This window comes from Lucilia cuprina, chromosome 4, assembly GCF_022045245.1.
Source record: "Lucilia cuprina isolate Lc7/37 chromosome 4, ASM2204524v1, whole genome shotgun sequence".
Classification (NCBI taxonomy): Eukaryota; Metazoa; Arthropoda; class Insecta; order Diptera; family Calliphoridae; genus Lucilia; species Lucilia cuprina.
The window spans coordinates 96,342,829-96,358,700 of NC_060952.1; the positions used below are offsets into that span (position 1 = coordinate 96,342,829).

A 15,872-nucleotide genomic window follows, 5' to 3' on the forward strand; every position below is an offset into this window, starting at 1 on the left:
TTCTGTTCTAGTTCTGTTCTAGTTCTGTTCTAGTTCTGTTCTAGTTCTGTTCTAGTTCTGTTCTAGTTCTGTTCTAGTTATGTTCTAGTTCTGTTCTAGTTCTGTTCTAGTTCTGTTTTAGTTCTGTTTAGTTCTGTTCTATTTCTGTTCTAGTTCTGTTTTAGTTCTAATTCTGTTATAATTCTATTCTAATTCTTTTCTAGTTCTGTTTTAATTCTGTTCTAGTTCTGTTCTAGTTCTGTTCTAGTTCTGTTCTAGTTCTGTTCTAGTTCTGTTCTAGTTCTGTTCTAGTTCTGTTCTAGTTCTGTTCTAGTTCTATTATAGTTTTGTCCTGTTCCAGTTCTATCCTAGTTACCTTTTAGTTTTGTTGCAAATATTTGAATAACCATTCATGGGTTATTCAATATAAATTTCGAATAAAATTCCCACAAATAAATTCTTCCAAATTTATAACAAATCAATCTTTTTCTACAAATCTTTTAAATAATTTTTCAACACGATTTACACATACATATTTGTTTAAGCTTCTAATGAAACAAATCTGAAACACAAATCAAAATTCTTGAAACATCAAGTAGAAGCAGTTGCAACTGCTATTGCTGCTATTACTGATGTTGCTTATATTAAAATCATGTTACGTTGAAAAACTATAGGGGGCAATAAGGTGTAAATTTATGCGCATCTCATAATATCTACAAACATAGATACAAACATACATACAACTCAAGAAAACAAAGAAAAAATATATTATGAAAAAAAAAAATCATTAAAAACATGATTATAACATTTTTTGCTTATACAAAAAAAATAATAATAATAAACAATAAAAAATAAACAAACTTTTAAACGCATTTTTTCACGTTTGAAAACTATTTTGAAGTTGTTCAAGTTGTTGCAACTTAGCAAAAGGTGCATAGATACATCTATCTACTTAAATAAATAGTTGGAGTACTTGCTGCTAGCTAGCTGGCACTTGCGTTTTTTATTTCGAATGTGCTGTATATCACTTTCTACTACTTTGGGCTTCATTATTTTTTTTTTATTTTGTTTGTTTTTTTTATGAGTATGATGTATTTATTAGCACAATTTTTTATATATTTATTTTTTTGTGTGAATTATTTTGCACCCAACTCCCAAATCACACAAAAATTCACAAGTTTACTAATGTAAACAGTTTAGTCAAGGAGTGGAAACTTTTGTAAATTAATTGTTTTAAATATTATTTAAAATGACGAAAGTTTCTTGTTAAGTTTTAGTAGTTGTAGTTCAGTTCTAGTTAAGTTCTAGTTCAGTTCTAGTTCAGTTCTAGTTCAGTTCTAGTTCAGTTCTAGTTCAGTTCTAGTTCAGTTCTAGTTCAGTTCTAGTTTCAGTTCTAGTTCAGTTCTAGTTCAGTTCTAGTTCAGTTCTAGTTCAGTTCTAGTTCAGTTCTAGTTCAGTTCTAGTTCAGTTCTAGTTCAGTTCTAGTTCAGTTCTAGTTCAGTTCTAGTTCAGTTCTAGTTCAGTTCTAATTCAGTTCTAGTTCAGTTCTAGTTCAGTTCTAGTTCAGGTTTAGTTCAGTTCTAGTTCAGTTCTAGTTCAGTTAAAGTTCAGTTCTAGTTCAGTTCTAGTTAAGTTTTAGATCAGTTCTACTTCAGTTCTAGTTTTGTTCTAGTTCAGCTATAGTTCAGTTCGAGTAGTTACTGTTCTGGTTAAATTTTTGAAAATTTCATGATAACTTCATATTATTAAATAGTTTAAACTCTTTTAAATATCTTTTAACTTTTAAAGTTGTTAAATTTTTTATTTTTTGCTGTTAACTACTGTGAATAGTACAATACAATTGGAAATAATAAAACTTCATGGTTAACAACAAATTAAGTAATGTTTTGGTTTTTTTTCGCTGAACTTTTTTCAATATTTCGATTTATTTTTATTATTTTAAATTTTTTTATGTGTAATGTTTTTTATTATTGTTGTCAGTTGGTTTTTTGTATGATTTGTTATTTTCTAGCTGCTGTTAAAATATTATGATGAATTAATGTTTAATTGATAGTTACGATTATCTTGTTAAGAAAAAATTGTTTGTCAGTTTTAAGCACCAATTGGAAATGGATATTAAGTTTTCCTAGATGAACATAAGAAGTTATTATTAAAGAGTGATTTTAACATAATAAAATATTATTTAATATTCATATTAAATAATGAATCTCGTGTGTTTTTAAACTAGTGTGTTTTTTGTTTTAATTTATTGTATTCTTTATAATTTCCTATTGACTTCTTTTTTTATGCTTTTTTTTTGACAAAATTCTCAATATATTTTTGTTTAGATTGTTAATGATTAGAAAACTATTTGTTAACAACTAAAATATTGTTTAATTCATTAAACAAAAAAACTGCTAGAACAATAACAAAAACTCTTAAACACGCAGTTTGTAATTAATACTGTGTTACATATTTGTTTAATGGAGTTTTTATTAATATTTGTTTTTTTTTAATTTATTGTATTTTGTTACAAACATTTTTCAACAATAATTGTTAACAAGGTTCTTAACATAAAACTTGACATATGAATTTTTATTTGATTGTTATTATTTATTTTTTTTTTTTTTGTAAAATAAACAATTTTCCAGTTTTTGTTTTGTAAATAATTTTCTCATGTTTTAATTTAAGAGTTAAGGTAGTTTTGTTTTTGTCAAGAGTATTTTTCAAAAATTTTCATTAAAATTTTTAAACATTTTTTCAATTAAAATAAATTTGAAAGTTTCATTAAGTGGTTTTTAAGAATTGTTGTGTGTTTTAAAAATAAATTAGTAAATGTATTAACTAGTTCAGTTCTAGATTAGTTCTAGTTCAGTTGTAGTTCAGTTCTAGTTCAGTTCTAGTTCAGTTCTAGTTCAGTTCTAGTTCAGTTCTAGTTCTAGTTCAGTTCTAGTTCAGTTCTAGTTCAGTTCTAGTTCAGTTCTAGTTCAGTTCTAGTTCAGTTCTAGTTCAGTTTTAGTTCAGTCCTAGTTCAGTTCTAGTTCAGTTCTAGTTCAGTTCTAGTTCAGTTCAAGTTCAGTTCTACTTCAGTTCTAGTTTAGTTCAGTTTTAGTTCAGTTCTAGTTCAGTTCTAGTTCAGTTCTAGTTCAGTTCTAGTTCAGTTCTAGTTCAGTTCTAGTTCAGTTCTAGTTCGTTCTAGTTCAGTTCTAGTTCAGTTCTAGTTCGGTTCTACTTCAGATCTACTTCAGTTCTAGTTCAGTTCCAGTTCAGTTCTAGTTCAGTTCTAGTTCAGTTCTAGTTCAGTTCTAGTTCAGTTCTAGTTCAGTTCTAGTTCAGTTCTAGTTCAGTTCTAGTTCAGTTCTAGTTCAGTTCTAGTTCAGTTCTAGTTCAGTTCTAGTTCAGTTCTAGTTCAGTTCTAGTTCAGTTCTAGTTCAGTTCTAGTTCAGTTCTAGTTCAGTTCTAGTTCAGTTCTAGTTCAGTTCTAGTTCAGTTCTAGTTCAGTTCTAGTTCAGTTCTAGTTCAGTTCTAGTTCAGTTCTAGTTCAGTTCTAGTTCAGTTCTAGTTCAGTTCTAGTTCAGTTCTAGTTCAGTTCTAGTTCAGTTCTAGTTCAGTTCTAGTTCAGTTCTAGTTCAGTTCTAGTTCAGTTCTAGTTCAGTTCTAGTTCAGTTCTAGTTCAGTTCTAGTTCAGTTCTAGTTCAATTCTAGTTCTGTTCTAGTTCTGTTCTAGTTCAGTTCTAGTTCAGTTCTAGTTCAGTTCTAGTTCAGTTCTAGTTCAGTTCTAGTTCAGTTCTAGTTCAGTTCTAGTTCAGTTCTCGTTCAGTTCTACTTCAGTTCTAGTTCAGTTCTAGTTCAGTTCTAGTTCAGTTCTAGTTCAGTTCTAGTTCAGTTCTAGTTCAGTTCTAGTTCAGTTCTAGTTCAGTTCTAGTTCAGTTCTAGTTCAGTTCTAGTTCAGTTCTAGTTCAGTTCTACTTCAGTCCTAGTTCAGTTCTAGTTCAGTTGTAGTTCAGTTTTAGTTCAGTTCTAGTTCAAGTTTAGTTAAATTCTAGTTCAGGCCTTATTTCAATGAATTTGCATTTTTTTTTATAAATTTTGTTACTAATGTTCTATATTTATTTTTTTATTAAGGTTTTAATAATAAATTCAAGAACAAATCAAGATTTTATGAAAACTTTTTCAAACCAGCAAGAAAAACAAAGAAGAAAAAATCAATTGCAACAAATCAAAAATAAAAAAATAATTTTTTGTTATAACAAAAATATTATTAGAAATATTTTTATAATTATAAATTTTTGTATATTATTCAAAAAAAAAAAAAAAAACATTTCCTTTTTGAAATTGAAATTTTTTTACTTTTTATAATATATTTATTTCTAATTTTTAAGAAAATCCTTAAAAGTCTGTTACTTTAATTATTCCTTACTTAAAGCAACAGATGTGTTTATTTTTTTTTTAATCAAAGTAAATGGGTTCCTCTTAAAAAAAGAATGAGAGAAAAAAACTGTAACACGTGTGAAATTGACACATTATATGAAGGATCAAATGACACTTAAAAAAACAAACCACTTAAAGCAAACATTAAACCGCAAGAAAAATAAAACAATAAAAGAACAAAAACTATAAGCGGAAATGAACAAATGTTAAACAAAAAACTACAACTAAAATAAAAGGATTTCTATTTTTAAATTAATTACAAACTCGTGTTTTATATTTTTAAACGCACAAAAAAAAAAAAAACCAACAGCTGTTTAGAAAAAACACATAAATTTCAAAAAAAAAAATAATTTGTCAAAATTGTATTTCCTTCATTTACTTAAAATTTTCTTAAAAATTTATATACAATATTTTATTTTGAAATTTTATAAACAAATTCTAAAAAGTTATTTTCAAGCATTTTGCTGTAAAATTTCAATTTCAACATGAAAAAATCCAAAGGCAAGAGACCCAAATTCAATCCTCTAGAGCCCACAGAAAAACAAAAAGCCCGTAAGTTGGCCCAAGAAGCTAGAAAAATAGCGTGGAAACGTAAAAGAAGACTAGAGGAAAAAAGTAGACAATTAGTTATAATACCACCACGCGATTTAACCGAAAAGCAAAGGCCTGGATACAGAAAAATTGTCAACCCAAATTTCGCCAGTACCCACGACCTTTACCTTCCTTTAGTAGATGGGCCAAACGTGGACCCATGACTCGCTCAGACTGGGTGAAATTCTATAAATGGGCTGATTTAAAAGCCGAAGCCAAACACAGCTTCCCAAACCTCCCGAAGAACCCAAGAAAAAGCGCAAAAAACGTTTTAAAATCACGCTGGAAGATCTACTAGAAGATATAGAAAAAACTGTCCGCACCAAAAATGCCTCGTGAAAAAATATCAATTTCCGCAACCTATTAATTATCCTTATGCACCTAAAATCCATTGGAATGAACCGGCTAAAGTTCAGTTCTAGTTCAGTTCTAGTTCAGTTCTAGTTCAGTTCTAGTTCAGTTCTAGTTCAGTTCTAGTTCAGTTCTACTTCAGTCCTAGTTCAGTTCTAGTTCAGTTGTAGTTCAGTTTTAGTTCAGTTCTAGTTCAAGTTTAGTTAAATTCTAGTTCAGGCCTTATTTCAATGAATTTGCATTTTTTTTTATAAATTTTGTTACTAATGTTCTATATTTATTTTTTTATTAAGGTTTTAATAATAAATTCAAGAACAAATCAAGATTTTATGAAAACTTTTTCAAACCAGCAAGAAAAACAAAGAAGAAAAAATCAATTGCAACAAATCAAAAATAAAAAAATAATTTTTTGTTATAACAAAAATATTATTAGAAATATTTTTATAATTATAAATTTTTGTATATTATTCAAAAAAAAAAAAAAAAACATTTCCTTTTTGAAATTGAAAATTTTTTTACTTTTTATAATATATATTATTTCTAATTTTTAAGAAAATCCTTAAAAGTCTGTTACTTTAATTATTCCTTACTTAAAGCAACAGATGTGTTTATTTTTTTTTTAATCAAAGTAAATGGGTTCCTCTTAAAAAAGAATGAGAGAAAAAAACTGTAACACGTGTGAAATTGACACATTATATGAAGGATCAAATGACACTTAAAAAAACAAACCACTTAAAGCAAACATTAAACCGCAAGAAAAATAAAACAATAAAAGAACAAAAACTATAAGCGGAAATGAACAAATGTTAAACAAAAAACTACAACTAAAATAAAAGGATTTCTATTTTTAAATTAATTACAAACTCTGTTTTTTATATTTTAAACGCACAAAAAAAAAAAAACCAACAGCTGTTTAGAAAAAACACATAAATTTCAAAAAAAAAAAATAATTTGTCAAAATTGTATTTCCTTCATTTACTTAAAATTTTCTTAAAAATTTATATACAATATTTTATTTTGAAATTTTATAAACAAATTCTAAAAAGTTATTTTCAAGCATTTTGCTGTAAAATTTCAATTTCAACATGAAAAAATCCAAAGGCAAGAGACCCAAATTCAATCCTCTAGAGCCCACAGAAAAACAAAAAGCCCGTAAGTTGGCCCAAGAAGCTAGAAAAATAGCGTGGAAACGTAAAAGAAGACTAGAGGAAAAAAGTAGACAATTAGTTATAATACCACCACGCGATTTAACCGAAAAGCAAAGGGCCTGGATACAGAAAAATTGTCAACCCAAATTTCGCCAGTACCCACGACCTTTACCTTCCTTTAGTAGATGGGCCAAACGTGGACCCATGACTCGCTCAGACTGGGTGAAATTCTATAAATGGGCTGATTTAAAAGCCGAAGCCAAACAGCTTCCCAAACCTCCCGAAGAACCCAAGAAAAAGCGCAAAAAACGTTTTAAAATCACGCTGGAAGATCTACTAGAAGATATAGAAAAACTGTCCGCACCAAAAATGCCTCGTGAAAAATATCAATTTCCGCAACCTATTAATTATCCTTATGCACCTAAAATCCATTGGAATGAACCGGCTAAACGTGATCCCGGCCGTCCTTTCCCCACTCCTAAAGTACCTTTCGATTTTCAACATATAGAATTGGAAATTGATTTTTGGTCAAAATTACGTTTTCCTGTAAGACCTGAAGCTTTGCGTTATACGCCTTCGAAAAATATATTAAATTTATCACAACCACGTATTACACCACCCTTGGAGCCGCATTGTCCCATACCCCCTAAACCGTTGGAATATGTAGAACCACGTAAACGTATGACTAGAAGCCAGTGGAAGGAGCATCAAAAACGATTGGCATATCTAGCTATGCCGGTTTATCATCCTACAAAGGACATTTATTATTAATGATTTTTAATGGTTTTTAATAAATTTTTCAATTCAAAAACTGACTTCATTTTTGAGATGCTATGAAGGTTTTTGGAGAAAGTACTTTTTTTGTTACGAAAAGCTTTTTTTAAACCTTTTCAAAACTAAACTAGAACTGAACTAGAACTGGACTAGAACTGGACTAGAACTGGACTAGAACTGGACTAGAACTGGACTAGAACTGAACTAGAACTGAACTAGAACTGAACTAGAACTGAACTAGAACTGAACTAGAACTGAACTAGAACTGAACTAGAACTGAATTAGAACTGAACTAGAACTGAACTAGAACTGAACTAGAACTGAACTAGAACTGAACTAGAACTGAACTAGAATTGAACCAGAACTGAAGTAAGACTAAATTGGAACTGAACCAGAAAGTTCAGTTGTTCAGTATTCTTATATTTTTTATTGTACTAAATCAACATTTTTTTCTGTTCTAAAATTTACCATCCGGAAATGAAATTTAAATAATGATTATATAATAAATTTCTAAGTGACACATAGTCATTTAAAAAATTAGGTTTGAAAGTAAAATAGCCAAAATTTATTGAAAACCAAAAACCATGATTAACTCTAGGCCTTAAAATTTAAGGGATGTAAAAACACTCAGTGATCTTAAATCCATGATCCTTATCAAACATATGGGGGTGGCATAACTAGATCAAAAAAAAAACCTATAATCATTTATTTATTTGAAAGGCGTTGATATATAATTTTATGGTTTTTAAAACAAACCATGTAATAAATTACAATAAAACCGTTAAATTTCAAAAACAAATATTGTTTTTATTTCTTGGCCTTTTTTGGCTTCAAAACGAAATGTAAAGCAATCAAACCATTAAAATAAACGTTTTTCAGTTTCATGTTTTCAAACAATCATACTAAAACCACAAAAGAAAAATTACAAAATTAAAAACCAAAAAAAAGTACCCAAAAATCCTTTTAAACACAACATTTTTGCACCGCAAACACAAACTAACTTCAAAAAATAAATAAACATGCTTGACATTTTTGTCAATTTTCTTTAACATGACTTCATTAAATGGCATCTGTAAGTTAACTCTTCCATTTGGCAATTTTTTTTTCTTGTAAAAAGCTAACCACCTTTTAGTTCTAAACAGAAAAAAGATAGATTTACTTATAACATGTCTTAGAGACATTGAGAAAGAGACCTGCTGTAAAATTTTATTTTATTTTCGAATATTTTTGTGGCAACACAACACAATACAATTTGACCGAAATACATACATAAATGAAAAACATTTTCCTAAAAAGCGAACAAAAATCATTTTCTTAAACATACCAAACTGAAACCTAACAACTAAATTCAAATGAATCGAAATCAGTTAAAATGAAAATCAAAACAAACAAAAATAAAATAAATTCCTCAATTGTATGAGGAGTTGTTGAGTGTGTAAAAGTAATGTTAATGTTTGTTGTATTGGCAAAAATCGAAATAAAGTTAAAAAAAAACAAAAAAAAAATCCAAATAAAATAACTACAAAAAAATAACCATAATATTGATAAAACTTATGACAAGGCTTAACAAAAAAATATTACAAATAAAAACTAAAGTATGTAAAGTACAATAAATGTTACTCTTTTGCTGTTTTTGGTTGTAACACAGTGAAATTCAATAAAATATTTTTAATACAAGGAATTAAAAATTAGGTAAATGCCAACGAATTAAAGGTACTCTATAAACTCTAGAACAGAACTAGTAGAGAACTAGAGCAAAACTAGAAGAGAACTAGAACAGAACTAGTACAGAACTAGTACAGAACTAGAACAGAACTAGAACAGAACTAGAACAGAACTTGAACAGAACAAGAGCAGAACTAAAACAGAACTAAAACAGAACTAGCACAGAACTAGAACAGAACTAGAACAGAACTAGAACAGAACTAGAACAGAACTAGAACAGAACTAGAACAGAACTAGAACAGAACTAGAACAGAACTAGAACAGAACTAGAACAGAACTAGACAGAACTAGAACAGAACTAGAACAGAACTAGAACAGAACTAGAACTAGAACAGAACTAGAACAGAACTAGAACAGAACTAGAACAGAACTAGAACAGAACTAGAACAGAACTAGAACAGTACTAGAACAGAACTAGAACAGAACTAGAAAAAACTAGAACAGAACTAGAACAGAACTAGAACAGAACTAGAACAGAACTAGAAGTTAACTAGAACTAAACTAGAACTGAACTAGAAATTAACTAGAACTGATGTAGTACTGAACTTGAACTGATCTAGAAATTAACTAGAACTGAACTAAAACTGAACCAGAACTAAACTAGAACGAATAAAAACTGTACTATAACTATAGTACAGTTTTCGATGAATATTATTAAAAATTTCGTTACCAAACCGAAGTGTAACCTATAATACCCAATAAGAAAATTCCTAAATATTCAATGAATCAAAAACCATGTTAAAAAATTAAATCAAAACCACAACAAATCATAAGAAAACAACAACCAAAAAAAACTTAAATATTTTTTATGGTAATAAGGCATTTTTTTCTTATGATTCGTTTCAAAAAATGTTTTGTTGTTTGTTTCAATTTTGCATGAAATGGCAGGTTGTTAGTAACATTGGACTGACTGAATGTCTAAATAAAATTGGCTGGTTAGTTGGTTCGATTGCATACAACCACTACTAACTTAAAAGGCTGAGATATAGTAGGCCGTATTATTTTTTTTGTAACTCCTTCGTTTTGTTTAACATGGTAATAGAAAAGCAGTAAATTGAATACTAAAGATAAGTTTAAATTGTGGTAAATATAAGCAGGGTTATATACATACAACTAGTTACAAACTGTTACTATTTGACTGCATTTGATTTTTCTTGACTATAGCTCAAAAATAATCCAGCACGAAATGAAATTATTTATACGAAAAAAAAGCAAAAATGCCAAAGATTTATGTTGATTTTAATTAAAGTCATTACATTTATTGACAATCATAACTATTAAATAAATACAATCTAACTAAATACTTTTTTTACAACGAGTAATGAAAATGTTTAACAAAAACGAATCACATAAAATGTATTTTTGTATTTTTTTTATAGAAACCAAATAGTTTTACTATATAAATGGGGGATTAACATGATTTATTTAACGATTATGGGTGCAAATAAAAGAAGACAAATGTTAATGGGAAAGAAATAATCAAAGAATACAACGTTTTTTTGTGTAATTGATGGTTTTATTTGCAGGTTGTTTTGGGAAAGAATAGTTAAATTAGAATTAGTTAAATTTTAGTTAAATGGAAGTTAATGTAATGTATTAGAGTGAAAAGTATTAAGATTTTAAAAACAGACAATTAAGTCCTTTACAGCTTGTTTGTAGTAGGAATAAATGACGATTTGCGACGACTCCACATAAGACCATTTTTTGAAACTTGTTCTGTGTTAGTTCTTGCTCAATTTTAAGGATACCGTTAATAACAGAACTAGAACAGAACTATAACAGAAGTATAACAGAACTAGAGCAGAACTAGATCTGTACTAGAACAGAACTAGTGCAGAACTAGAGCAGAACTAGAGCAGAACTAGAACAGAACTAGAACGGAACTAAAAAAGAACTAGAATAGAACTAGAACAGAACTAGAGCAGAACTAGAACAGAACTAGAAAAGAACTAGAACAGAACTAGAACAGAACTAGAACAGAACTATAACAAAACTACAACAGAACTAGCACAGAACTAGAACAGAATTAGAACAGAACTAGAACAGAACTAAAACAGAACAAGAACATAACTACAACCGAACTAGAACTAGAACAGAATTAGAGAAGAACTAGAACAGAACTAGAAAAGAACTAGAACAGAACTTAAACAAAACTAGAACAGAACTAGAACATAACTACAACCGAACTAGAACTAGAACAGAATTAGAGAAGAACTAGAACAGAACTAGAACAGAACTAGAACAGAATTAGAACAGAACTAGAACAGAACAGAACTAGAACAGAACTAGAACAGAACTAGAACAGAACTAGAACAGAACTAGAACAGAACTAGAACAGAACTAGAACAGAACTAAAACAGAACAAAAACAGAACTAGAACAGAACTAGAACAGAACTAGAACAGAACTAGAACAGAATTAGAACAGAACTAGAACAGAACAGAATTAGAACAGAACTAGAACAGAACTAGAACAGAACTAGAACAGAACTAGAACAGAACTAGAACAGAACTAGAACAGAACTAGAACAGAACTAGAACAGAACTAGAACAGAACTAGAACAGAACTAGAACAGAACTAGAACAGAACTAGAACAGAACTAGAACAGAACTAGAACAGAACTAGAACAGAACTAGAACAGAACTAGAACAGAACTAGAACAGAACTAGAACAGAACTAGAATAGAAGTAGAACAGAATAGAGCAGAGCTAGAACAGAACAGGACCAGAACTATAACAGAATTAGAACAGAATAAAAACAGAACAGAACTCGGATAGAGATAGAATCCAACTATAACAGAACAGAACCCGCCTACAAGTTAATTACTTTGTAAGCTAGTTAGTTAATTAAATAGTTGGTTAGTTAATTAGTTAGTTAGTTAGTTAGTTAGTTTATTGTTTCTCATTCCTTCCTGTACTCATTCCTTCCTGAATGATTTGTTACACTTTTTCCACATACCATCAGTTGCCTTCTACAATTTTTCTTTTCCTAACGGTGAGCTTATGACGATCATGATCAAAACACCTTTTTTATTTAAATTAAATTCCACTATAAATAGAATCAAAATATTCGTATAAATATTTATGAAATTCAGCATAAAATAAAAAAAAAACGTAGTAAAAAAATAAAATTTTTCGACTTTTCTTATATACAAGAAAAAAGTAAGTGATACAAATAACATGAAGACAGTGAGACTGCTAACCAGCCAACAGTGAAATAATGGGGATGGCGCTTCACAAAAACTACTTGTCATGCAGAGTTCATACGGAACAAAAAACAAAAATGAAAACAAGTGGCAATGCCAAATAAACCCACAAATAGGAACAGAAACCAAAACTAAAACCATGACTACCAGAACAATAATGCTGTTTGCTAAATTCTGATGATGATCAACAATAAAACGAATGCTTTATTTTTTCTACTTTGATAATCATGATCAAGACAATTTTATACAACTATTTGGAGAAGTCTTAACACATACGTTGGAATAAAAAATAAGATCAACAACCTAAAATAACAGAAATTTGTTTTGGGTACGGAAAAAAATTTAAAGATTTTGAAAATTTTATTTAGTTATAAACGACTTGTGAGAAGAGCTATTTAAATTTTTCACAATTTATTACAACTTATTAGGTTTATAATGAAAAAAATTATTTAAATATATTTTAAATATTTAAGGATTTCCTGAAAAAACACAGAAATTGTTTAAATAAAACATTGAAAAAATTCTTAAAAATTTGAAAATTTTCTATAAAAAACATAATTTTTTCTTTTAAATTTTGAAAATGAACAATTTTCTTTAAAAACATAGAAATTTCAATATTTTACTAGAAAAACATAGAAAATTTTTGAAGAAAACATTTTAAATGATGTTGCAAACCCTATAATGTATTGAATATACGCTTTTTTAGCTACATTTTAAAATTGTTTTAAAAAATACAATTTTCTAACATAATTTTCTTAACAATAAAACTAAAGACCTTAAAAAATGTTTGTACATATGTAGTTTAATATGTAATTTATGCATTTAACATATGAATACACTGAGAGAAATTAATGATATAAACAAAATAGTTCTCATAAAGTTATTAAGTACATACTTATAAAAATAAACTTAAGAATCAAGAAGTTGTTCTTAAAAAAACTTGTTTTTATATATTTTTCTTTCTGTTTTTCTCAGTGTATGTTTTTATTTGGCCACAAAAAACAACCTACTCTACATAAACATGACTTGTAATAATTCTTCCACTAGATGTTTTTTGTCTCTCGTATAATTTTTGTGTTTTGTTTTTAAGAGTTTTAAACAAAGACGAATCTGAAACAAAAAAACTGAATGAATCCGCTTAGAAGTTGTGAAATCTAACAGATTTGATTCTATTTTTTTTCAAATTATCTTTAAGTTTTTTGCCATAATTTAAATAAAAGTGAATGGACTTTAATGTATTCATCATGATCATCAAGTACAACGATTAAGAAAACTAAAACATATCTTTTTTTTTTTCTCAAACTATTTTTAGCTTTATTTGATGATTGCTTAGGACCCATACGCAGAAGACATCATCCCAGAGGCACTAAACGTGGTAGACCGAGAGGAAGCACGAGAAGAGGTGGAGGAAATGGTGCAGCAGCAACATCAAGGACTAGTACGTCGCCGGGACAAGTTTCGATTTCATCAAATAATGAAGGTAAGTTTAATCATATGAAGTGGCTAATACAAATTTAACTTCCGTTTCCTTGTTAATCTGTAAGAAGAGTTTGTATACTTTAATACCCTTTTTATGGAAAATTTAAAAGCCATTTTTTTAATTTGTTTTAAGTGCCTTTGTTGTTTTGTAATTTTCTTTTTAAAATTTTGTCACATTTTTTTTTTAATTTATCCCCTTTTTTATACACTTTAACCCTGTGTTTGAGTAAATCATTTAAATAATTGCTCTTTTTTTTTGTTATGATGTGTTTTGGTGGTTTGTAGTACGTGACACATTCTTGTTTAAAGATTTTTCTTTTAACATCCCCTTTTTATGGAACAAAAAATCTCCCCCTTTTTAGTTTAAAAACATACTTTTTAGATTAATTAACAGCGATATGTTTGAAGTCAGTAATAATATTTTTATTAAAATCCAAATCTGATTTTGTTTTTAAATAAATATGATTTATTTTGTTTTTGAACTATACATTTTAAGGAATTTTTAAAATTTTTAATTCTAAAGAATGGCAATATTCTTCTATAAAAACATAGAATATTAAGCAATATTCTGCTATCATTAAGAACTTTCTATAAGAAACATTAAAAAGTGCAAAATTTTTTGTATGAAAAACAAAGAATATTTAACAAATTTCAACTGAAAACGTTTATAAAAACATTGAAAATTTTAAGATTTTTTATATAAATTGAACAAATTTCTATAAAAACCTAGAAAACTGAAATTTTTTCTATAAAAACATAGAAAGCTAAAAAAATTCTATAAAGACATGGAAAACTAAAAAAATTCTATTATAATACAAAAAATATATGAATTTTTTATAAAAACATAGACATTTTATGAAATTTCTATAAAAATTTATAAAATTTCATGAAAAACATTGAAAATTTAAGAATTTGGTTAAAAATATTGAAAATTTACCAAATTTCTATAAATTTCTTAAAAATCATGGAAAAACAAATTTTTATAAAAACATAGACATTCTTTAAAATTTCTATAAAAACAGAAAATTTTCCAAAATCTTTTTAAAAAAATTTATAAAATTTCTACAAAAATATTGAAAATTTACGAATTTTGTTAAGAATATTGAAAATATATCAAATTTCTATAACTTTCTTAAAAACATGGAAAATTTACCAAATTTCTTTCAAAACTTTGAAACGTTACCAGAAACATAGAAATTTGAACAAATTTTCACAAAAACAAAAAAACACGAAATTTCTGGAAAAAAACATAGAAAATTTACCACATTAAACTAAACCAAAATAAATTATTAAATTTCTAAAAACATAAAAAAGTTAGATAGATAGATAGATAGATAGATAGATAGATAGATAGATAGATAGATAGATAGATAGATAGATAGATAGATAGATAGATAGATAGATAGATAGATAGATAGATAGATAGATAGATAGATAGATAGATAGATAGATAGATAGTTTAAAAGAGGATGGATCAAAGGATCTAAGGAAATAAATCTCTTAACATAGAAAACTTATCACATTCCTTAAAAAGCATAGACAATTTTAAAAATTTATATAAAAATTCAAAATTTCTAAAAATTTAATCCATTCAAATCATACGCTTTATTTCAAATTAATCTTTCAATCTAAAAATATTTAATTAATAATGTTTACTTTTCCAAAAAAAATTCACATGAAATACTTCAATATTACGCATGCAAAATTAAGATGTAAACTTAAGAAAATGTTCAATCAATTTATTATTAAGTAAATAAGAAAAATTAACTAATATTTATTAAACAAAAATCCATTAAACTAAAAAAATAATATAAAACATCATTCGCATAACTAGAAAAGAGAGGGAAACTAGACACAAGAAAAAAACAATTTTTTGGAAACCAGACATAAACTAAAAATCCTAATAATACCATTGCATATTGCATACGTGCTGCACATATAATGAGAGATTAAAACGAGATTTAATTTGATATCTCCAAACAGTTTGAAATTTTCATAGATATTACAACAAATGTAAAATAAAAACGGCGAAGCAACCAGAGACAACAACAACAACAAAAAAACGAAAAACACGTATTGCCACAAATTAACATTAATTGCATAAATCGGCTTAAAAATACATAATGCTCTATAAATACAACAAGCAGTTACATTTGATTATTTGAATGTTTTTTTTTAATTTTTACATATTTTATTTGAGCAAAAAATAAT

At 27.5% G+C, this 15,872-nt stretch overlaps 2 protein-coding genes across 2 annotated transcripts in view; both read left to right on the forward strand.

The window, feature by feature from the left end:
- The window catches only part of LOC111681818 (chromatin-remodeling ATPase INO80), a 77,478-nt gene extending 63,741 nt beyond the window's left edge, over positions 1-13,737 (forward strand). The window contains exon 15 of the mRNA XM_046948373.1: positions 13,495-13,737. Within this exon, the coding sequence (XP_046804329.1) occupies positions 13,495-13,700 (206 nt within the window). The 3' untranslated portion in view covers positions 13,701-13,737. The remainder of the gene's footprint in view (positions 1-13,494) is intronic.
- LOC124419353 lies at positions 6,306-7,294 on the forward strand. The gene has a single exon (XM_046948378.1). It carries the CDS (start codon positions 6,417-6,419, stop codon positions 7,248-7,250), a length of 834 nt encoding a protein of 277 aa, XP_046804334.1. The 5' UTR covers positions 6,306-6,416; the 3' UTR covers positions 7,251-7,294.
- Positions 13,738-15,872: the final 2,135 nt, after the last annotated feature.